We start from the raw sequence: 25,015 nt of genomic DNA, 5'->3' as shown, positions 1-25,015 counted from the left end.
CACCACGGACGATTAGTAAGAGCATGGCTGGTAATGAACAGAATTGCCCAAATCGGCTTCGTGGATAAACCTCGGCAGCGAGTGGAGCGCTGTGGCACTCGCCACACCTGCCCAGAACAGCCTCGGCTTCTGGCACCGTACGCATCCCCGATCCAGGTCTTCCCATGGCCCCCAGGCCCGAGCGCAGGGGGAGCCCCTGGACATCAGGACAGCCGGCACTGGGGCGGCAGGACCCTGTGGGCTGTGCCCGGCAGGTGACCCGGCCCTCTAATCCCATGGCCCCGGAGTGACATCAGCCGGCCGCGGGCCAGGACGTCCAGCTCCCGACCTGACATCTGAGTCCAGGGGCTCAGTGCCTTGGCCTGGGACCAGGGTTTGCAGCTCGTGAGGCCACCGCTGCAGCCACGACTGGCTTGTCCCTCCTCCCGGCTCCCAGCCCCCGGCCCTGCGGCCCCACCTCCGGCCAGCTGCTCAGACAGACATCCGCCACGGTCACAGTGGCGGAGCCCATGGGAACGGGCCAGGCCACACCAGCAGCCACTTGACCAACCAGCCACCGGCTCCACGTCCCCTCAAAGCACGAAGGCTCCTCTCTCGCTCTTTTTTTTTTTTTTTTTTTTTTTTGCGGTACGCGGGCCTCTCACTGTTGTGGCCTCTCCCGTTGTGGAGCACTGGCTCCGGACGCGCAGGCTCAGCGGCCATGGCTCACGGGCCCAGCCGCTCCGCGACATGTGGGATCCTCCTGGACCGGGGCACGAACCCATGTCCCCTGCATCGGCAGGCGGACTCTCAACCACTGTGCCACCAGGGAAGCCCTCCTCTCTCGCTCTTGTCTCGCGCCCTCTCCGTGCATTAACTCATCCACTCAGAATCCCATCACTTTACAATAAATGTTTCCATCTCTACTTCGCAGATGGAGACGCAGCTCAGAATTGAGGCACACGGCTTCAAGGGTGGCCCAGGCTGCACCACAGCTGCCTGTGACGCAGCCCTGCCCAGCACATTCCATCAGACTTCAGTCACACCGGGGGAGAGAGGGTCCACTCCCGCACCCCGTGAGTGTGGTCCACAGGCAGACCCAGGTGAGGAGAGGCAAGAGCCTGCTGGGGCTCCACAGACGGGCAGTGAGCCAGGTCCCAGTGGGACAAGTCGCAGCTCGGCCATGAAACCCCCAGACCCTTCCGATGACTCCTGCCACCCGGCCCTCCCCTTCCCGGGGCAGCAGCTCGGCCTGCAGCGGTGGGACAGGCCCTCCTGCCCCGAGGACAGAGGAGGGGAGGGTCACAAGCCAGGACCCCTGCCTGAGGAAAGGCTTTCTGGCCACAGAAAACCTCCTGGGCCTGCTGAGCTCCCAGGGCCTCCGCTTAAAGAAGCCTCTTATTCAGGGCTCACCTTTGAATGCTCTGAATTCTTGTCTCTTGGAGAAAACCTCAGTGCTCCAGTGAGGGGGAGGTGAGGGGGCCCGGCAGACACACGAAGCACACACTCTTCTTGGGAGAAATCCAGTTTTTTGATATTGATTTGCTTAATCACTTTAATGTGCTCAATTATATTCAGGAATTCCAAAAAGGCAAAAAAAGATGCTGGAAGACCTACTCCAAGGACAGAAAATTCTCCTGCCATCACACACATGACCCTCTGAGAGTCTGAAGAGCTGATTCCCCTCAACTGGGGGCAACACAGCCTTTGTAATCTGTCATCACTGTTATAGTTTTCTTACCAATAGCGTGTTGGTACAGCTAAGGTTAGCTTTTGTCCAATTAGCCCAAATTCCGAGTTTATGGGGTTCAAGCTAAGGAGGTTTGTGTCACTGTAAACACGAGAAGAGTTTGGCAAACTATCCTGCAATAAGTTTAACGATGTTAATATTATATTAATATATTTTATTACTATATAATTATATTACATTTTATATACTACATTATGATATGAAGTTAATATTATGAAGGAGAGACCAAAGAGGCAGTCTACTGAAGTCCCCGGATACTGAGCCCATTTTCCAAAGGAAAATTTTAATCAGATACTTACAGATGGGACCCACTTCTAAGAGGTTGTCAAAAGAGCAGCAGGATGTGGTCCCCAGCGTGGCCACCACCTGGAGAGCAGGAAGCAGAGGTCCTTTCAGCCCTGCATCGTAGTCACTGCCGTACCCTACACACACACACAGCTACCACCCCTACCCAGATGGGGCCCACAGCCTGAATACACATGCTGGCTGAACGTGTGCTGGATGGAGAGGTGAGTCTGTGGATACGTATTTACTATTTGCATGGAAGCATCATAACAGGTTGAGAGAAACAGAGCTGGTAACAGAAAACTAGGCTGTGAGATTACAAAGGGCACTGGCACAGATTTCCCAGGATGCCGAGGGACGGGAAGGAAGGCCCAGACCGTGTGAACAGCGTTCCCTGTGATCCGCTTTATTGATACAAGTGTGTATATCGACTATAGGGATATCATTCCTTCCATGAAGTAGGGAGCCTGGATTTTCTTAGCTGAGTGTGTGTATGTGTGTGTGTGCGCGCGCGCGCGCGCAGGGCAAGCACACGGAATGATGCACACGGAATGATGCGCACGTCATCGGCCTGGCTGGGGCTGCTCCAGACCTCGTGCGATGCTGCTTCTGGACCAGCCTCCGCGTCAGCTCAGAGTTGGACCAACGGCATCACTCACTGGTGTTCACCCGCTGCCCTTCTCTCTGAATGAAACTGTTCCCAAAGATTAACTTCAACCCTCGAAAGATGAAGCTTTGCTCTCCTAAGGAAATTCACGAGAAAGCCCTCCCGACCCTGAAAATAATTCTTAAAGGGTGTCCCGAGAAAGCTTTGAGAACAGTTGGTCACCCAGCTGGGAGACGTGGCTGGGAATTCTCTGCCTTCTCACTTCTGCTCCCTGAGCGCCCTGCAGCTCTGTGATCACACCTGCGCGCCTGACTTGTAAATTCCCACTCACCAAGCTGTCTCTCCCTCCTGACCCATGAAATCTTGAAACCAGGGTCTACGTCTTATTTCTTTGTGTTGCTAGGAACTCACATTTTGCTAGCACAGAACAGGGGCTGAAACATTTGCTGCATGCAAACGCTCTCCAAATGATCAAAAAGCATCTTATGTTTCCAAACCAAAGAGCCTAATTGATTTACAGTGGCGGGCACAGTCTGGATAATGAAATTTCTCTTTCCATGTGATAAGGCTGTGAAATTTCATTCAATCTGTGTGGCCTTTATGGAGCCCCCAGCAATGCTCTGTGCCCTGAGAAGAGAGACACAGGGGTCGGAAACACACAAGCTAGGAAACCTGAGAACCCAGCTGGAGGCCTCTCTGGTGCATTTCGCCTGCGACCACATGCATTTGACCTGAAAACCAAATGTGTCTTTCAAAGAGAGTCAAAGTGCTCTGGCCAGGGGGGCATGGGTTCTGCTCTGTGACGGCTCAGCTGATACAGTCACCTGGGCCGGAGAGAGTGTTACTTTGCTATTCAGGTGTGGCAAGACCAACAGGTTGGGAGGACATTGCCAGTAAAAAGATAGCTCGTTATACCCATGGGGAGAGGGGATGCCATGCCATGCAGAGCCACACAGGGAAGCATCAGGGTCAGTCAGGAGGCAGAGGGAAGGGAAAAGGTAGGCGGGAACTATGGGTTCCCTGCAGAAAGGAACAGGTGAGGCAGAGCAGGCAGGCTTAGGATTGACAAGTGTGAATTCTTTCAGATGATTTCAGCAGGCTGTGAGGCACAGGGACTGCCCTGGTTGTCTGGTCCTTGGCTCTGGGGGGATCGGGGAAGGAGAGGTGTGGCCTGGAGTGTGAGAGACTCCTAAAGGGGAGGTGGGCAGGGCTTGTGGGCTCCGGGTGGCTGGTTTGCTTAGGAAAGGCTCACTTGCCTTTCAGCTCTCCAGGAACTGGCTAGACCTCCAGGGTCAGCAAGGTCCTTAAGACATCCAGGCATCACCAACACAGAAAATAAAAAGGCAAGATGAATACACAGACATTGAAGCTGAGCATTTGGGGCAAAAAGGCCGGGGCTGGAGGCCCAGTTCTGCATCACACTGGCACCTGCTGGGTTTTTGTTTTCTCATTTTCAACACAAATGCACTAGACCAGGACCTGCCCAGACCCTAAGGTCTGCGGGTGTAGACCTTCTAGCCTCAACGTTTCCCGTGGCTTCTCAGCCCCTTTCCTCCCTGCCTCTGTGCCCATCCCCTCCCTGGTCCAAGTGCCAAGCATTCTCCACATGTTTCATCTTGACAAGATAAATGACTTAGTGGGACTCCAAGTCAGTGAGCGATTTTTCTCTGGTGTTTGCAATATATAACTGAATACTAAAATGCTTTGTCTAAGGGGCCTAGTTTGGTAGGTAGAGCATGGAACTCTTAAAATGCTATGTCTATGTCATAAACCATGTAGCTTCAAAAAACCAAAGGATGATTAAACCTTCTTAATATCACTTGTCATTTATTTTCTCAATTTTAAGAGTCTCTTAGGAATGACGCTTCTGTAGTTCAGCAATTCCTTCAGTTTCATCTCATTTTCCTCAGCTAAATTCTAATGGAAATAAACACCATACCTTCTGTTTTTAAAATTACACCTAAACATTAAAAATTATTAAATTGTTGTTAAAATTATTTTCCGTTAATGTGTACACAGGAGTGTGTCTAGAACGATTCCACCAAATATTAGTACTGCTTGTCTCTTATGATGAGATTTGGCTAATATAAACCGTATATTCTTAGCTTTTCATGTAGTTATTGATGTTTTTGTTCTGAGCATGGAGCATTCTGTAAAAACAACAAGAAAATGATGCCCAGTCCTAGGAGTGGCCTCAGGAGAGAACACGTCTCAGCCAGGCCTGGGAGCTTTGCAGAGATTATATCCAGCCATCACGACCCTCCTGAGCTGGATGCCTTCAGGGACCCCTACTTTACAGTTGGTTTAAGTGAGCCTCCTGTGGCGGGGTCAGGGGTTGGTCCAGGGACACGCAGGCAGGAGCAGACCACAAGGTGAGCCCAGGGGCGTGAACTCTGGTCCTGCCGCCTAGAGAACGCAGCACGCTGGACCGTGCCCGAGGCCCTTCCAACCGACCCCAGCCGGTGGGGTCGCACGTGGGTGGCGCTGTTCCAGGCGGGCCGGAAGGGGACGGGGTTGGGGGGGAGAGGAGGGGGGAGAGGAGGGGGGAGGGGCGGGCCCTGCGTGCTTGGTGTTCTAGTGGCTGTGAGTCAGCTTGTCCTCACTCTCAGACACCGCTTTAAAGCCCAGCACCTGCTCTGCTCCGGGCTGATTACCCCAGCTCAGCTCAGTGATGCTAACCTGATTTCAGGCGCTCTGCAGGGGCCTAATCACATTTGTGCAGGGGGAGACAGGCGGGGCCTGTGTGGGCGCCCCATCTCTGAGAGCCCTGGGCGGTCCTGCTACTCCCCGCTGTCCCCTCCCCTCCTTCTCCGCCGCCGCCCTCACCATGGGCCCGATCTGCTCTAATACAAGCCGTGCAGGCTCCGCCCTCCGCCTCGATCCTGACCTTAGCAAGTCAGGAAGGCAAACCATAGAGATGAGAAAGGGAACATTATTACAAGCCACAGAGAGTTTGTGGAGGGACAGTGATTCTGATTTCCAAGTTCAAATCTGCCCAACGTACCCCTGATCTGAGCGGCGGGTTTTGACTTTGAAGGGGCTGCAGCCTCTTTGCGAAATCATGAAGGAGGTGGTCAGAGCTTGTGGGCTCCGAGTGGCTGGTTTGCTTAGGAAAGCCTCACTTGCCTTTCAGACCTCCGGAAACTGGCTAGACCTCCAGGGTCAGCAAGCTCCCTAAGACATCGAGGCATCAGGGTCCACAACTCAGGGTCGGGCACTGAGTTACGCATGTGCAGAATGATGACCAGCACGCGTTCGTTTCAATGGGAGTAAGAGAGCCACATGGCAAAGCTCAAGCTACCCTCCTGCCCGACCCAGGCGGCCTTCTCTCTGCAGCTTCACAGACCCTTGCCTGCCCCTTTAAGATAACAACCAGCTGCATCTCCTCCTGCATCCTATGATGTTTCACATCTCTGTGCCTTACAGTACTGTTTTCTCTCACAAGACAGGCACGTGCCCGCACGTCCTCCAGGACACTGGCCTTATGTGTTACCTCTTAGCAAAGGCTTCACTGACACCCACTACGTAACTCATTGTACCCTCTACCCCTTGTCCACATGCACAGAGTCCTCATCAGATAAGATCAAGGATACATCTGTCTCCCTCCAGGAACATTGCAGGAGGAAAGGGCCACGCCTCTCTACAGATGCCCAGGGCTGGTACAGGAAGTGCTCTAAGGAAACAGGCACGTTACGCAGGTCAGACTATGAGTTCTGATGAGCTGTGAAACCCTCTGCTCTGAATCACAGGACTTCGAACACAGCTCACATTTACCTTGGCGCAAACGACTGTTCCCTTAATGTCTCCACTTTAGCAAATAAGATCCTTGAGGCCCACCCCCCTTAATCTCAGCACCCCCAGGCCCAGTACGTGGAGGGTGTTCATTTGTCAAACAAGTGAATGACTTAGTGAAGTAACATGGAATTGTTGCCTGTTCCATCACGAGAAGCTTTGAAATGCAATCAGTGGAAGTATCTGGCACCTGCTGCTCCTAAGGCCATGCACTTGTCACCTTTTGCATGAGAGAGCCCACCATGGAGATCGTAAAATGTAGTCGATGGAAGTGCAGATGCCTCTTAAAGGACACACACGGAATGTTCCAGCAGAGGTCTTGGCCACCCTGAAGAGCTCACAAATGATGCTTATTTCAAAGTCCTCATAAACACAGAGGCACAGAGTAGCAGCCAAAGTGAAACACGGCACTACCTCTGAAGTCCCACCGCAAGATTACGAGAGTGTGGACAAGAATGTCCCCTGCCACATCAGTAAACAAAGGATGTTGTGGCCATCACGCCATCAGCACTGCAGCCTCCCGCAGCTGTGCACCCTAAAGGAATTCAGGATGGAGAAAAGCCTAGATAGTTAAGGTGCATATTTCACTGAGCCCAGACTCTTGCATCTTCCCATACATAGAAAAGCGCTAAATTCAAAACCAGATGTTTAAAGTACAGTCGATACAATCTCTTCTAGAAAAATAGAAGAGGAAGGAACCACTTCTCCAGTCTTTTCATGAAGCCAGTGTTACCCTAACATCAAAACCAGAACAAGACTATAAAAAAGGAAAGCTACAAACCAATATTACTCATGACCAGAGAAGCAAAAATCCTAAAAATATTAGTAACTGGAATCCAGCAATATATAAAAGGAATTACACGCTATGAACAAGTGAGATTTATTCCAAGAATACAAGGCTGGTTTAATATTTGACATTCAATGTAACCCGCCTTGCTAACAGACTAAAGAAGAAAACCACATGACCATATCAATCAATGTAGAAAAATCATCTGACAAAATTCAACACGAATTTATGATAAAAATTCTCAGAACTCTAGGAATAGAGAAAAACTATCTTAACCTGGCAATGAACACCTACCAAAACCTAAAGATAACATCTTACTTAATGGTGAAAAACTAAATACATTTCACTTAACATTGGGAACAAGGTAAGAATGCCCAGTCTCATCACTGCTATACAAATAGTACTGGAAGTTCTATCCAGTGCAAAAAGGCAAGAAGAAGAAATAAAAGGCGTACAGGTCATAAAGGAAGAAGTAAAACTGTACTATTTGCACATAGCATGATTATCTAGATAGAAAACCCCCAAGAAATCCATTAAAAAAAAAAACCCTCTTCGTTTAGCAGGGTTACAGGATACAAGATCAACATACAAAAATTAATTCTATTTCTATAAGCTACAATAAACACATGGACATCAAAATTAAACATTCAATACCATTTACAGTTGTTCAAAAATAATAATTCTGTAGGTATAAATCTAGCAAAACATGTACAGTCTTATATGATGAAAGAAATTAAAGGAGATTTAAATAAACGAAGAGATATATCATGTTCCTGGCTTGAAAAACAACATAGTAAAGATTTTAATTACCATATAGGGCAAAGGGAAAGTCTCAAGAGACATTTTAAAAATATTTTTAACTCAATGAAAATGAAAATACAACTTATCAAAATTTGTGGAATGCAGTGAAAATAATGCTTAGAGGGAAATTTATAGCATGAAATGCATACATATACTAGAGAAGAAAGGAAATTTTAAATCCATACTGTAAGCTTCCACCTTAGGAAACTAGAAAACAAAGAGCAATTTAAGTCCAAAGAAACTAAAAGAAAAGAAATAATAAGAATTAGAGTAGACATCGGTGAAATTAGGAACAGGAAATCAATAGAGAGAATCAACGAAACCAAATGCCGGTACTTTGAAAACATTGGTAAAATTGATAAACATCTAACTAGGTTAACTAAGAAAAAAGAGAGGACACAAATTACTAACATTAGAAATAAAAGAAGGACCATCACTACTGATCCCATGGATGGTAAAAGGGTAGTACAAGAATATTATGAGTAACTTTATGCCCACATATTTGAAAACCTGAACGAAATGGATCAATTGCTTGAAAGATGTAATCTACAAAAACTCACAAAAAGAAAAATAGATCCTCTCAATAGGCCTATACCATGGCTTGAACATTTCTGTTCTCCCCTCACCTCCACAAAACCCTTGAAACCAGAGTTGTTTGTATTAGGAGGCTGGGCCTTTGGCAGGTGCTTAGGTCATGAGGGTGGGGCCCTTGAGAACAGGATTGGTGCTCCTGTAAAAGACACCACACAGAGCTCCCTTGCCCCTTCTTCCATGTAAGGACATGGCAAGAAGTCAGCTGTCTGCACCCAGGAGAGGGTCCTCACCAGAGCCCACCCTGGCACCCTGATCTCAGACTTCCTTCCTCCAGAACTGTGGGAAATAAATTTCTGTTGTTCATAAGGCACCTAGTCTGTGGTACTTTATTATAGCAGCCTGAACAAACTAAGATGGCCTATATCTATTAAAGAAATAAAGTCAGTAAATTAATAGCCTTCCATAACAGAAAGCAGCAGGCCCAGTTTTGTTCACTGGTAAAATCTACCAAATGTTTAAGAAAGGAATTAAACTAGATATAGAAAACAAACTAGGGCTTCCCTGGTGGAGCAGTGGTTAAGAATCCACTTGCCAATGCAGGGGACCTGGGTTCGAGCCCCGGTCCGGGAAGATCCCACATGCCGCGGAGCAACTAAGCCCGTGCGCCACAGCTACTGAGCCTGCACTCTAGAGCCCACGAGCCACAACTACTGAGCCCGCGTGCCACAACTACTGAAGCCCGCACACCTAGAGCCCGTGCTCCGCAACAAGAGAAGCTGCCGCAATGAGAAGCCCATGGCACCGCAACAAAGAGTAGCCCCCACTAGCGGCAACTAGAGAAAGCCCGCATGCAGCAACGAAGATCCAATGCAGCCCAAAATAAATAAATTAATTAATTTAAAAAAAAAAAAGAAAACAAGCTAGTGGTTACCAGTGGGGAGAGGGAAGGGGGAGGGGCAGGATAGGGGTATGGTATTAAGAGATAAAAACTACTGTGTATAAAATAGATAAGCAACAAGGATATATTGTACACAGGGAATTATACCCATTATACGGTAATAAATTTTAATGGAATATAACCTGTAAAAATGCTGAATCACTATGTTGTACAACTGAAACTAATATAATACTGTAACTCAGCTATATTTCAGTTAAAAAAAAAAGAAATTAAACAAATTCTCTACAATCTCTTCCAGAAAATTGAAGAAAAGGGAATGTTCCCTAACTCATTCTGTGAGGCCAGCCTTACTCTAGTTCCAAAATCAGATAGAGACATTACAAGAAAGAACTGTAGACAAATATCTCATGGATATAGATGTGAAAATTCTCAACAAAATATTAGCAAATTGAATTCAATAATATATAAAAAATAATAACCAGGTGGGATTTATTCTAGGTATGCATGGCTGATTCAGCATTGAAAATCAATTAATATGACCTATTATATCAAAAGGCTAAACAAGAAAAAAATCACACAATCATATCAATAGATACAGAAAAAGTATTTAACAAAATCCAGCATCCATTTATAATAAAAAATTCTTAGTGAATTTAGGATTAGAGTGGAATTTCCTCAACTTGATAAAGAACATCTATTAAAAACCTGAGAGCACACTGAACAGTGAGAAACTACAGGATTTCCTGATAAGATCAGAAACGAGGCAAGGATATTTGCTTTCACCACTCCTATTCAACACGATGCTGGGAATTCTACCTATAACAATAAGACAAGAAAAGGGACTAAAAGATATACAGATTGGGAGGGAAAAATGAAACTACCTTGGTGTGAAGATGACATGATTGTCTATATAGATACCCTACCCCCTCACCCCAAAAAAAACCCCAAATCAAAATCAAACCCAAAACCTCCTGAAACTAATAAGCAATTATAAGAAGATAGAGAATAAAGGATAATATACAAAAGTCAATTGCTTTCTTATATTCCAACAATGAAAAATTTGCGTTTGAAATTAGAAACACAATACCATATACATTAACACCAAACTAGAGATAGAGAGAGAGAGACAGAGAGAGAGAAATGCTTAGGTAAAAATCTAACAAAATATGTATAAGATCTATATGAGGAAAACTATAAAATTCTGAGGAGAGAAGTAAAAAAAAATCTAAATAAATGGACAAATATTCTATGTACATGGATAGAAAGATTCAGTATTGTCAAGATTTTGGTACTTCCTAACTTGATCTATAAACGTCCATTCAAAATTCCAGCCAATCATGTTATGGCTATTGACAAACCAAGTCTAAAGTTTATAAAGAGAAGCAAAAGACCCAGAATATCCAACACAATATATATGTATATATTTTGCCACGCGGCTTGCGGGATCTTAGTTCCCCAACCAGGGATTGAACCGGAACTTGGGCCCTGGCAGTGAAATTTCCGAGTTCTAACCACTGGACCACCAGGGAATTCCCTACCCAACGCAGCACTGAGGGAGAAGAACAAAGTCAGAGGGCTGACGCTACCCGACTTCAAGTCTTACTCTAGAGCTACTGCAATTCAAGGCAGTGTAAAATTGCGGAAAGAATAGACCAACAGATCAATGGAACAGAATAGAGAGCCCAGAAATAGACACACACAAATATGGTCACCTGATCTTTGACAAAGGAGCAAAGGCAATTTAATGGGGAGAGGATAGTCTTTTCAACAGTGGTACTAGAACAACTGGACATCCACATGCAAAAAAAAATGGATTTGGACACACACATTACACCTTTTACAGAAACCAGGGCAAAATGGATCAGAGACCTAAATGTAAAACTATAAAACTCCTAGAAGATAACACTGGAGAAGATCTAGAACATCTTGGGTTTTGTGATGAGTTTTTAGGTACCAGTGACATATTCCATGAAAATAAAATTGATGAGATGGACTTCATTAAAAATAAAAACTTATTCTTTGTGATAGATACTTCAGAGAATGAAAGGACAGGTCACTGACTTGGAAAAAAACATTTGCAAATCATACCTTTTGATAAAGCACTGGTGTCCAAAATATACAAAGAAACCTTAAAACTCAACAATCTGAATCTTGTTGATGTCTCTACAATTATTTGTTTATGCTCCTGATTCCTCTGGGAATTCCTCGAATCAGGATCAAATTGTGTATAAAATCATACCCTCTGTGCCTCTCCCAGCCTACATGGTAGATATTCAATAAAGGGCGCTAAATTTGAATCACTCAAAACAATTTTTTGGATAAAAAAGCTTGTTTCAAAGATTAACTCTTAAAAAGTAGTGGAAGTTATTTCTACATGGCCCCTAGAGTCTGTTGAACCTAGATTGCTCTACAACTAGGAAATACCCAGATACTGACAGGTGTGCCTCAGAGCATGGAATCCTGGGTACACAGGAGAATCTGGAAGTTGCTGTGAAGCGTCTCCAATGCCTGGTCCCATCCCCAGAGAAGCTGGAGCAGGGTCTGGGCATCAGCATTCTTTATAGCTCCCCAGATGACCCCAAAGTGCAGCCAGATGACCTCACGGGGTTAGTGCCATAATCACAGCCTTTCAGCTGCCATCACACCTGACGTCCCAGTCCAGACACCGGCTGATGCCATGATCATACCAGGCATGACAGCTCCCAGCCTCCAGTTGTAACAGCAACTGTTTCTTCCCCACTGGAAAAAGCCCAACCGTGCACAAGAAAACTAGCTGCTATTTGGCTAGTTAGATATTTTAATTATATCCTATTTATTTGTATTTTAATTAGTCACTGCTTGCTTTCAATACACCTCTCGCAAATGACGCCTCTTAGCATCTACTGAGGACACCAATCTAGGTGGAAAGTGTGTTTTATTTTTAATTCGGCTCACTCGGATGTCCGTCATGCATCTACCGTGTCAAGGGGCCACCCTATGGTGTCATTTTTAACAGGAAGCAGAAGCAAGACTTCTCGGCTTCACAGCATCCTGCAGGCTGGGTTCTCTGGTGTTACTCGTTTCTGAGATCCACACAAGTGGAAGGAAAAATAAATGGAGTTTTGCTCCAGCCACCCTCAAGGAGAGGCGGGCTGACCTGAGCACCACCTGGCGTGTGACCACCGCGGCAGCCTGGAAAGTGGCCCTGTCACCGCGGGCCCACCCCCTGCAGGGCCCAGACACCCCCGTGGAGCCACACAAACTTACGAAGAATGGAATCAGGCCCTCGGCCTTGTCTCTCTCCAGGGCCTCCTGCAGGGCAGAAGCTCGCATGGCAAACTTGCCATCGGAAGGGATCGCTTTTAATTTCACTCCACCAATCAAGCCGGCTCTTTCCACGGAGGAGTGTGCCTGCAAGAGAGCGCAGGGGTAGAGTCTGCAGCGGCTCACAGCCCTCCTGCCCCCCACCTTCCGGCCTGGAGCTGTTTCAGGTCCTGAGGAATCTGCTTCCCAGTTTAATGATTCAGACACTTAGAGCGAGAAGTGCTCGGCAGTACTGGGGGTGTTTTCATCCATTGGTTTGAATTCTAGTGAAGCAGTGAATGCCCATTTGAAAGCCTAGTTGGGATAATGACACGTGATGGTGTGTCCTTAATAAGGGCACTCAATGAGCTCTGGTTCCTACTCTTTCCCTCCGAGGCTCTAAAATCGTCTGTGAAACGTAAGACAGTTCTCGGAAGTCGTTCTCCTCGTGGTTTGTGTGTCCTCTCTAACCTCAGGTGAGGAGTGAGGTGATCAGGTTATTAATTTACAACCAGCACCTTGACCCCGTGCTCCCGGGGGCTAAGGCTATCCTGAAGTGTAGATTCCATTCGGGAGGAGGTGACAGGCGGGGACTGTCTCAGAGGCCACATCCTTGCTTTTGCTCCGTCACTGCCCATTCTGCTTCCCTAACTCCTACAGGACTCCCCAGAAAGCACCACTGAATAAACAGTGAACCCCTAAAGGCTCGCATAAGGTCCCGCTCCTGGGGAACCTGCCTGAGAGCTGAGGAAGAATTGCATCCTAGAGCCCATGGCCGTCCGGTGGATGTAAGGAACCCACCCGACTGCCATCACCTAGGATGGTACTAGCCATGCACCATCCTTGGGAGAATCTAGAAGCATCACAAAGCACTTCTGTAGGGCGAAATTCCCTCACGGAAACCCTATTGGGAAAGGCTACACCCTAACGTTCATAGCAACTTATCTCAGCCTAGATTCACTGAACACCTACACGTGCATTTTCTTCAAGTCTCCTCGTGTCTTTCTGGGAAACCAGGGAGACAGAAATAGAAGTGAATAGTTTTCTTGATGTGCAGGGAGCTCTAGCGCCTAGAGTTAGAATACACACAGAGACAGTACTCCTGATTAAGCATCAAAATATAGGTGTTGTGTGGATTTCAGGCTACACGTATTTATTAACTAGAACAAAGTTGTCACAATTGAAATGCCTGGCTTAAGAAATTCGTTACAAATATTATGTCAGCAGAGCTAAATCAGCTATTCCTTGTGGAACCAAATCCTTCAGTGGTACCACTTTTCAGTGCCCCCTTGGCTGCACTTTCACTCATGGAGCTACTGCTCAATGCTCTTTCCTCCTGTTCCTTCTCACACGATTCGGTTTTGTTTCTGTTTTTAACCGTTTTGAAGCGGGCTGGTCACTGGAATTGACCACATGCTCGATGCCCCTATTTGCAGAGTTCTGGAAACCTTACAAAGCACCACTGTGTCCTTCATCTTAGTTTAGCCACCAGCTGGTAGAGCAGCATTATCAGGGGACAGGCGCTTTGGGCCCTGTTTGATAGTTAAAAATAACGGCTCAGAGAATTGGCGTGATGAGCCTGAGGTCACAGAATTTGAAGCAGCAGAGCTGGGATGCGAGCCCAGGTCTCTGAGCCCACGTCCCACATGAGTCTCCACAGCCCTGCTCTGAAGGCAGCCAGATGACCTCAACACAAGCAGGTGCAAGTGGGGTCACGGTGACCTCATGGTCCATTTATTTTCTTTTCAACTTGATCTACTAAGTTCCCACCTGCAGCCCACACCTTGTCTTCAGCATAGGTCTCCCTGGGGAGCTGTTCCTGGATTGGAAATGATGCTGCACAGCTTGGTTGGGTTTTGACCCGCTACCACACCAATCATTCTGCCTTGTGAGGCCCCATGGGGCTCCGGGCAGCCACACCCACCTGGTCAGATGCGTAGGCCACCAGCTTCTCCATGATGGTGGCCTGTGTCAGCCCCGGGGAGGCAGCCTGCAGGCGTCGTGTCGCTTTGGTCCGAGCGGCCAGCAGGGCCACCAGGGTGGCTTCACTGGCACTTCCCTAAATCAAAGAAAAGGTCGAAATGGGCTTCCAAGTACAGCCAGGGAATCATCTTAAACTTGGGAGATGCAATTTGGGGTCCCCATATTTTCTTAAAAGATGCATCTGAAATTGCCAAGTTGACTCTCCTTTCAGCGGGAAAAGGCTGCACACCTGTGACCGCCACTGCAGCTCTTATTATCAATTCAACGTTGCTCTGTCTGTTTTTCATAAGATAACCTCCCGCATGTCTGAGCACTCAGCGCGTACCAGGCATCACCGGGCCCACTTCACAGGCACTTTCCCACGGACGCCTCCTGGTCTACCCAGGAGGTGCTGGCCCATTTCCCCGGGAAGAGGAGGAGATGGGGCCCAGGGCACAGCTCTCAGCCCAGCTCTGTGTGCACAGCAACGTGGACAGATAAATCTGTATGTTTCTATAAATGGGATTCCTCTTCTTTGAGACTCAAAAATTGCCTTGCAGGATTTTCCTCAGTCACTGATGGTACAGGTTGAAGTGTGTCCCCCAAAATTTCATACGTTGAAGCCCTAACTCCTAGTACCTCAGGACATGACCATATTTGGAGACAAGACCTGTAAAGGGGTCACTAAGTTAGAGGGTCCCTGATCCAGCCTGGCTGATGTCCTTGTAAGAAGAGGAGCTGAGGACGTGCACACACACACACACACACACACACACACGCATGCACACACACACACACACACACACGCACGCAGGAGAGGCCACATGAGGACACAAGGAGGAGATGCCCGCCTGCCAGCCAAAGGCAGAGGCCTCCGGGAAATCAGCCCTGTTGCCACCTCGACCTCAGACGTCCAGCCTCCGGACTGTGAGACAATCAATGTCTGTTGTTTAAGCTGCCCCGTCTGTGGTTGTTTGTTGTGGTAGCCTTACAAGCTAACACAACGAATGTTGACAACTTATTTTGGCGAAGTAGTCAAGAAGGATGCAAAATCCACTCTTCTGAGGGTGGGAGGAGGTGAAAGAGAATATGGATTCAACACCCATCGTGTTAGCCCAGCTAATTTGCAAAATAATCCCATTTCTAAATTTTATCATCTTAGGGTGGGAAACTAAGCTCAGAGAGGTTAACTTGCCCCAAATCAGCAGCTGGGGAGTGGCATGGTTAGGAGTTAGCCCACATCTGCCTGGTGGGAACCTCCCCACATTTATAATCAACTTTCCTGTTCCCCCTGCTCTTGATCACAGAATCTTAGTAAATCCTGGAAGAAACCAGGAGCTGAACAGTATTACCATTAGAAAGAAAAAATTTAAAAGGTAGAGTTTTGTTGACTATGAGAAGGTTTATAAGATTTTAGGGGAGGGGGGCGGAGACAAGATGGTGGTGTGGGAAGACGCAGAGTTCACGTCTACCCACAACTAGGGTGGCTGCTGGATGCTGGTGGGGGACCCCGACGCCCACGGAGATGGGCAGAACCCCCAAGGGAACCAGTAGCACGTGGGGGGACTGAGGGGGGAGGAGAAGTGGAGGCTGGACAGGACCAGTGCCCCTGAGGGGTGGCTGAGGGGGGGAGGGGTTCCCATGCCTGGAGGGACCCTTGCGGGGGCTCAGATCAGGGGGGAGTGCACCCAACTTTTTCCCTGCCCAATCGGTCGGGGAAGTCTGCCTGGCTCTCGGACCAGGTCCTACGCCCTCAGAGGTCCCCTCCGGGCTGGGTTGGTCCTGGGGACGTAAGAGGGAGGCCAGAGAGAACAGGAGAGGCAGGCGGGAGGGGCCCACCAGGAGAGGAGCGGAGGGCGTTCGCCCCGCCCACTCGGACTCAGGGAGCCTGCTGAGCTCCCAGGCTGCTGCCCCGCCCTCCAAAGCGCCCTCCAGGCCATGTGGGTCCTGGGGGCATAGGAGGGAGGCCAGGAAGATCAGGAGAGGCAGGTGGGAGGGGCCCTCCAGGACCGGAGGAGCAGAAGAGGAGTGGAGGGTGATTGCCATGTCCACTCGAACCCAGGAAGCCTGCTGGGCTCCCAGGTGGGGTCCCCTGCCCTCTGAGAACAGAAGCTGGAGGCACGTCTGAGCCCCTTCTGTTCCGTTGAGCCTAAGCCCCCATCCCCCCGGCCTTTTCCAGCCCTGTGGGTCCTAAGCATAGGCCCCGCCCACAGCCCAAACCTCGCCCTTGCTTTGGCCCCGCCCTCCACAGCCAAGGCCTTTTCCACCTTTTATTCTCCTCTTTTTTACTATTGTGCTTCTGTTTTAGCTTCAGTTGTTTCATCTATATTTTTAATTTTTTCTAACATACCTGTTAGTTTCCTAGTCTAATTTTATTTTTTACTTTGTTATCATTCTCCTCTCTCTCTCTTTTTTTTTTTGGCCACCCTTACACAGCTTGTGGGATCTTGGTTCACAAGCCAGGGGTCGGGCTGAAGCTCCTGCGGTGGGAGCTCCGAGTCCAAACCACTGGACTAAAAGGGAACGTCAGACCCCAGGAAATATTCATCAGAGTGAGGTCTCCAGGAGGTCCTCATCTCAGCACCAAGACACAGCTCCACCCAACAGCCTACAAAATTCAGTGTTGGAAGCCTCAGGCCAAACAACCAGTGAGACAGGAACACACCCCCGCTCATAAAAAAAAAAGGAAAAAAAAATGAGACAGCAAAAAAATATGTCACAGATGAAGGAGCAAGGTAAAAACCTACAAGACCAAAAAAATGAAGAGGAAATAGGCAATCCACCTGAAAAAGAACTCAGAGTAATGATAGTAAAGATGACCCATGGGCTTCCCTGGTGGCGCAGTGGTTGAGAGTCCGCCTGCCGATGCAGGGGACACGGGTTCGTGCCCCGGTCCGGGAAGATCCCACGTGCCGCGGAGCGGCTGGGCCCGTGAGCCGTGGCCGCTGAGCCTGCGCGTCCGGAGCCTGTGCTCCGCAGTGGGAGAGGCCCGCGTACCGCAAATAAATAAATTAATAATTTTTAAAAAAGTAAAGAAAATGTGATTTTACATATATATATATTATATTATTTTTTTTTCAGCCTTAACAAGAAAAGGGGAAACCTTGTCATGGATAAACCTGGAGGGCGCTACGCTAAGTGAAATAAGCTAGACAGAGCAAAACAAATACCACATGGCGTCACATACATGCGGGGTTAAAAACATTAAAAATATTAACAGGGGTAGTTACAGCTGAGAGGGTCATTACGCACTTCTAAAGGAAGTTTCACTAAATGTAGTCAGCATTCAGGAGACGTGTTGACAAGAAGAATTGAAAATAAAACTCGAAACAAACAAACAAAAAATTGCCCAGTGAAATAATCGTCAGCCCAGCATCCGTAAGTGTCATGGCTTGGAGACCGGGACAGGAGAACGAGCCGGTCTCCAGGCCTCTGTGGGAAGCAGATCTGGGCCGAGGTAGGGGCAGGGGCAGTCTTGCTCCGAGGACAGTGATGATACCTTTGCTTTCCTGCCTCAGACAAAGGTTGCCATGGCAAAGCCGCTAGGAGGCAGAAAGAAACACGGTGAGCGCGGCCGCTCGGCTGTGAATGCTGGGAGCGGAAATGTCCTTTCATCTTCTGGGTTTTCAAGTGTCACCCCATACACGGCGGGAAATGGGCTTTTCTTCCAAGAGAGCTTTCAAACCCAATTAAGAGACCATTTTCATGGCCCCGTTTGTCCAGATCAAAGGATGATTTGCCGTTTGATGCAGATGCCCGTCACGGTGCCGACGCCCAGCAGCTGTGATTACGCCTCTGAGGGGCTCCCCCCGCATCCCCGCATCCGGGCCCCCCGTCTGTCAGCAGGCTCAGGCGCTCCAGGACCTCGCAAATTACAGACAATCAGCCTTGTCAGCGGGAAGGGCGGGATTCCTGCCTCATACTGGGTGGGTGGGCTCCAAGGGGGACTCAATTGAATCCTGGGCTGAGTGATGTCAGAATTATTCCTATAACCAAATGCCGGGGCTTCTGCTGTTTCTGGAAAACGGGATTGTCTTTCAAAGGAGAGATAATTTAAAGATGGAGCCCATGGCAGCATGCCCACCTCTGCACACTCACCCAAGCAAAGGGTCAGGGACAGGCTGGTGGAACACTCGTGGGTCCAGCTCACAGGTGCCCCAGCCTTGCCTCTAAATAGCTCCTGCCCTTGGGTCCCATGCGTGACGTTCCTGGGCCTCGGTTTCCTCATCTATGAAAAAGGTTGTTGATAATCCAATCAAGCCTGATAAATATTTGGAGGTTGAAAAATGAGCACATTAAACACAAGAAATAAAACTAAAACACAGGCTAGCTCAGAGTGGGTGTGCAATACAAAGTGGCTATTATTATAATACACACGCCTTGATTGACAGGGTAGTTGTTAAGAGTTTTGAGAAGTATCAAACTAGAGGAATCAGCTTGGGCTGCTGAAAAGAATTGAATGTGAAATTATTTTAGTTATAATCTCCAGTGACCCAGAAGAACTTTTTTGTTTGGTTTTGATTTTTGGTGGAGCATGTGTGGTGAATATGGACTCAACCAGGGGAGCCCCAGCAGAAAGCTGAGGATCTTCTTAGGAGATTGTTAACCTTCATCCTAAAGGGTGTCCTTTGAAATAGGATTTACAAGAGTGAAAGATGTGACACAATGTATATACTGCATCTCCTATTTATATAACTTGTGACACATCATAGCAAATCATGCAATAATAATATTCTCAGAGACGATTTAAACAATGGGAAATGCTCACAATAAAATAGTAAGTAAAACACCACACAGAAAATCTGTATGATGTGTTGCATTATCCCAGTTTTGTTTATATTATGTACACATATATGTACACACACACACACACACAAACACATCGGTATTAAAATGACACTGGGGGGAAGCTGCCCCTAAATGTTTCCGCATCTCTTCCATTTTTCTAATGGATGTCTAGTTTTCATAGGTAGAAAGGGGATGATACTCTTAAGTGGAATAACGGAACCAAAATTGACATCGAAGGCAATCAATTGGCAGTGTGGAAAATGGAGACGATGATGTAGAAAAAATCGTGGGAAAGTCCCCAAAAAATACATAAGAGGAAATGACAAAAAAAAAAAAAAAAGAAAATGACAAAAGAAAGTTAGAAATTATGGAAGAGGTACCCAATCCGTGGAAAATGGAAGCGCCTGAAAAACAGAGTGAAGTGGCCCAGAGGCAACGACTAAAATGTCCCCAGGTGAGGGAAGAGCTGAGTCTCGGATTAATAGGGCTTCCCAGATGCTGGGGGTTGGGGTCAAGATGAACAGCACAGATGGAAAAAGTAGATCTTGGCAAAATGTGTGGAATTACAAAGAAAAAGTAAGTTTACTGCAAGGGTCCAGGTTGTCATGAACTATCAGATCACCCCCAGGCCCGGCACTGAGTCGAATAGAATTCAACACCAAGAACCCCATCGCAGCCCCTCTCTTGCTCTTACTATGGCCACTTTCTGTTCTGCCCACAGCCGGGCTCCGCTCTCCATTGGCAGTGGAGCCCCAGAGCATCAGGACCCATGTGCTGGGGACTGGAACACCTCCCCACTGCAAGGTGAGATGCAGCTGACTGATGGGGGGCGGGTGGGGGGGGGGGTGGAAGGGGGCCATGTACAGCAGTCCCCTCCCTAAAGCTGGAAGCAGCTGAGAACTCAAATCTTTGTGTGTGGTTTTTCCAAGGTTGCCCAGGCTGCATCACCTCTGACCAGCAGAAAACTGTCCAGGGTGGCTGAAATGTTTGCAGTTGTGAGAAAAATCATCGTTGCCGCTACGTCTAAGTCCCGTTCACAGCATCGCAGGGAAACTTTGCTTACCCATGGCTGATGCTTCATTCTCATCAGCCCCACTCAGAATCGCTGATGTAGGAGGGAAAGTGCTGTAACCAAAGAGGTGAGGTAGGAGGGGGCAGAGAGAGTGGGGCTGATTCATATGGGGTGACACAGCAGTTATCCTCTCATCAGTCCTACTGATAAACGGGTCGGTGATGCTCTCAAGCGTAATCATTACGCAAGAGCATCTGTGCCTGATCTTCCCAGCACCACCTGGAGCCGGCAGAAACCACCGGGCCCCCGTCGATCTGACAGAGGGAGAATTCTTCTCCGGCTTCAGCGAGGACCGTGCAGCAGGCCCATTTGCCCTGTTTTTCCTAGAGAATCTGCCAATATCATCATCATAAACATCTTCGAAACCATCCTAATCCTGGGAGCATTCCGTAATCCCTACATGCCAGAATGACACACAGCCAACTTCATCATCAAAACCCTCCTCCTGACCATCGCTTTTATGAATCCGAGCATGCTAGCCAGGACTCCAACTGAACCAACTTATATCATACCCCTTATGAAAAGCCTGTCTACCACTAACACCTGCCCTGTGCTGACGTGTCTCACTACCTACCCGTCAACACCTCAGGCATCCCACCATAAACATAAGAGATCTGACAAAAGAGTTACTTTGAGAGAGTAAATAGGCCGTGGGTCACAGAGAACTCAGCCATGGGTCACAGCCCAAGGCTTATTTATCAAAGTGCATGTCAGCATCTCTGCATCAGAATCACCTGACATGCAGGTTAGAATGCTAATTCCTGGGCCCGCCTAAGACGTGTTGAATCTGAATCTGCGAGGGTAGAGGAAGACTCCCTCCCTGACCCTGAGCCGTACTGCCTGTGTTTGGGAGAATAAGGCCTCCCAAAGAGGTCATGCTTTCATCCTGGAAGCTGTGACTCTCTACCTGACAAGGAAGAGGGACCTTGCCAATGTGATTAATTTAAGAACCTTGACAGGAGGGGAGGGGGGATTATTTTAGATCATCTGCATGGACCTGATCTAATCTCGTGCATCTGCAACATGAAGAACCTTTCTCATCTGTGGTCAGAGGGAGAGGCAGCCATGAAAGAAGGGTCAGAGAGATGCAACACAGCCACCTTGAAGACGGAGGAGGCGCCATGGTCCAGGAATGCGGGAAACGTCTAGAAACTAGAAAAGGCAAGGACAGACCCTCCAAGCTGTCAACCCTGATTGTAGCCCAGTAAGATCCACCTCAGACTCGCGACCTACAGAACTGTAAGATAATAGGTTTGTCAGAAAATAAATACATGGGAGTTTAAAAACCCTGGTCGGTTGAGCAGCCTTGGGCCTGGAGGCTGGGGCTCGCATCCTGTCACATTTGGCCACTCCGGCAGGTGACCTCACACTGAGGCATCCGGGCCTCAGTTCTCATCGTTGAGTGGACAGAATCACAACTGCCATGACAGATTCTTAGAGAGAAGACGGTGTCTGAAAAAGGAAATTCCCTTTTCTCCAAAGTAAAGGTTGCTTTCCCTGGGAAGAGCATCCCTCTTCCCTACTAGAAAAGAAGAAAGCCAAGAACTCCAAGTATTCTTAGTGGCATTTGTGCCGCAGGTGTTCCACTGTGACTGTCATTGTGCGTGTCCTGTCCCCTGATGGGCCCTCTGGCACGTAGTTGCGCTCAAAGGTACATGTCAGGTGAAGAATGAATTAAATCAGCGCATAGAAAAGGCAGCATCTTTAGGTGAACGGTGGGTTCCCATAGGTGCAGCCGTTTCTAGTGGCCTCTGCCACTGAGGATGGCCCTGAGTGGCGGTCACACGGGTGTAGGCTCAAACCCTGGCTCTAGAACTTACCAGCTGGGAACCAATGGGCAAGTTCCCTGACTGCTCTGAGCCTCCGTTTCCTCACCTGTAAAATGGGAATCTTAAAATGGCCCCTAATCATAGCGTTGTGAGAACTGAGTCCAGGCCTGGGAAGTGCTCCAGCACATTGGCGGGCAATGGGGAACCACGCAAATCTCCACTGTTGTTTTTTGTTTGTTTGTTTGTTTGTTTGCGGTACGCAGGCCTCTCACTGCTGCGGCCTCTCCCGTTGCGGAGCACAGGATCCGGACGCGCAGGCTCAGCGGCCATGGCTCACGGGCCCAGCCGCTCCGCGGCATGTGGGATCTTCCCGGACCGGGGCACGAACCCGTGTCCCCTGCATCGGCAGGTGGGCTCTCAACCACTGCGCCACCAGGGAAGCCCTCCACTGTTGTTTTTATTGCTATGCACCAGCCAGGCGATAGCCACTACTCTGCCCACCCTAAAGGGGGGCCTGGCTCGGGGATCCAGATCCAGATCTTTCCTAAGGCTCAGCCCTGCTTATTCTCCAGAAGAAACATGAGGACACAGGAAGCTCAAGGGCCTCTAGCCCACCTGCTGCTGTCCGCCTTCCGGGAGCCCGCGTACCCCAGAGGTGGGACCCCCGCCCTCTGTGCCTTACCTGGATCACTCCGCCCCCTTCTCCAGCTTCTCCAGCCAAGAACACCGCAGGCAGCTGCAGCATCTTGCCCAGCCAGTCCATCATCACTGTTTCCAGCTCTGTGCACGCTGGGCTGGCAGCCTGCGGTGGGAGGTGGGGGTGAGCCATAGGCTGGCCGCCCTCAGCTTCCCGCCAGCTTGGTGTCCAGTGGAGTGACAAACAGGGAGGCTTCCTTACTCCCCTCCTTTTGATGGGTCGATTTAGCAAAAAGTTCTCAACATTTTCAAAAGGCCTGTCCCTGGGTGGGAACCGCTTTGAAGGTGGGCTCTCCCATCGCAGATTTCCCAGAGAAGCAGTGGCAGAGGCTGGACCCCTGCCCCACAGCAACCCCAAAGCATCACTGAGGATCACTGCGGGGAAACTTGGTGCTGAGAGCGGCACACGTGACCTTCTGCTCCGCCCCCCGACCCCGGCCCCTGGAGAAGCATGGAAGGAGCCGCCATCCCCGGGGCCCAGGTCGCCGCTGGAAGTCCAAGGTCACTGCCCGCAGGGGTTTGCATGTCTCTACATGCCTCACCCGTAGGCACGGGTCCCTGCTGATGTCACCTCTGACTCTGACGTCACCCCACGCTTCTCCAAGAGAAACCCCTAAGGGCTGGGGCCATAGCAAGTGCCCAGGTCTTGCTGAAAATCTTCCATTGAATCCCACCCAGACTAAACTCTCCCAATCCAAGATACTGTTCAAATGCCCCCAAAAGGTGTCAGACATGCTCTTTGACAGTGACTCGAGGAGAATGCCTGGGCAGGAAGGCAGTGACCGTCACGATGGCCTGCTCCCCAGCCGCACTGGGCCCACACAGGGAGCTCATTCAGCCACCTGTTTATAGAAGGAGCCAGAAAGCCTCCCTGGTGGGCCCTGGTCTACAGTCGCAGTGGGAGGAGTGAGATGGGCTGAGCAGAGGAGGTGCAGCCCCGGGAGCCCCCCCAGGCCCCTGATCCTGCCTTCCGCGCTCGGGGTTGGGGGGGGCGGCTTGGCCCCAGACTCCGCCGGAGGGTGGACGGACCTCCCGTCCGTGTGGGTCTCACTGTGGTGGTCCGCGTGCTCTCCAGCTCCCCATGCACTGCTGGCCAGCCCCACATGGAGGGTCCCACTCCATCCCGGCCGAGCCCGGCTCCAGGCATGGGGACCTTCCTCACTGTGCAGAACCCGGGGCTCGGCCAGCACACCTTAGAGACAGCAGGGAAGCCCTCCAAGGCCCCAGACCATCAGACTGTCCTTGGGAAGGACAGACATAGTTGGAAAGATGCTATCATCCCCTTGGATGGCTCTGGAGTGGCAGAGCTGAGTGGAATCTGCTGCGGTGTCTAATGTAAGGAATGTCCTTGAGGGGAGGGTGTGCTCAGCCCGGACAGAGGAAGGTCCCCGAGGCCACACAGGGCGGCCCCAGGCTGCTCTCCGCCGAGAACTGCAGCGGGACCCGGGGGTGACCCTCCGACCCTGCTCCTTGGGGCGCCGAGGCCCACCCCCCCAGCAACTGCGGACCCCAGGCTAAAGAGGAGCAGTGGGGGGTGGAAGTGGGGAGCTGGGGGCAAGGGGGAGGTGGCAGGGGCAGCAGGCAGCTCTGCTCGTGCGTTCAGGAACCCACATCTCCTGCAGGCCTCAGGCAGGAGTCGTGAGTCCGCTTAGCTCCAAGGCACAAGCAAGTAGGCAGGCACTCTGGACCCAAAGGGCCAAGAGCAGACGCTGGCCTGGGGAGAAGTCCCAGCGTGTGGGCAGCCCTGGGGTCCTGGGCGCAGTCAGCAAGAAGCCCTCCTTCCGAGCGCTCTGCATTTGGGAAGGCAGGACTCTCTCCCGTTATGCTGGGCTGGGGTCTCTCTCGGGACGGCAGGCGTGGCCGAGAACAGAGGGGATGGGAGGAGGGCAGAAGTGTTTCTCAAACTGCAGATTGGACAGAGATCCCTGTTCTGCCTGGGAGACATGCTGGGGCTGCAGAGGCTCCAGGGCCGTGGCTGCGGTTTGGATGCAAGCCAGGTACCTCTAAACACAC

General features: G+C 49.5%; 1 protein-coding gene across 1 annotated transcript in view; it reads right to left on the bottom strand.

The window, feature by feature from the left end:
- DDC (dopa decarboxylase) overlaps positions 1 to 25,015 on the bottom strand; it is a 76,631-nt gene that overhangs the window by 29,107 nt on the left and 22,509 nt on the right. The window contains exons 4-7 of the mRNA XM_033402269.2: positions 22,989 to 23,108; positions 14,640 to 14,774; positions 12,680 to 12,823; positions 2,029 to 2,095 (exon numbers count right to left, since the gene is read on the bottom strand). Of these exons, the coding sequence (XP_033258160.1) occupies positions 2,029 to 2,095; positions 12,680 to 12,823; positions 14,640 to 14,774; positions 22,989 to 23,108 (466 nt within the window). The remainder of the gene's footprint in view (positions 1 to 2,028; positions 2,096 to 12,679; positions 12,824 to 14,639; positions 14,775 to 22,988; positions 23,109 to 25,015) is intronic.

Source organism: Orcinus orca, chromosome 9 (genome assembly GCF_937001465.1).
Source record: "Orcinus orca chromosome 9, mOrcOrc1.1, whole genome shotgun sequence".
Lineage (NCBI taxonomy): Eukaryota > Metazoa > Chordata > Mammalia > Artiodactyla > Delphinidae > Orcinus > Orcinus orca.
Note: the sequence above shows the minus strand (reverse complement) of the source record. Positions and strands in the feature narration are given on the sequence as shown.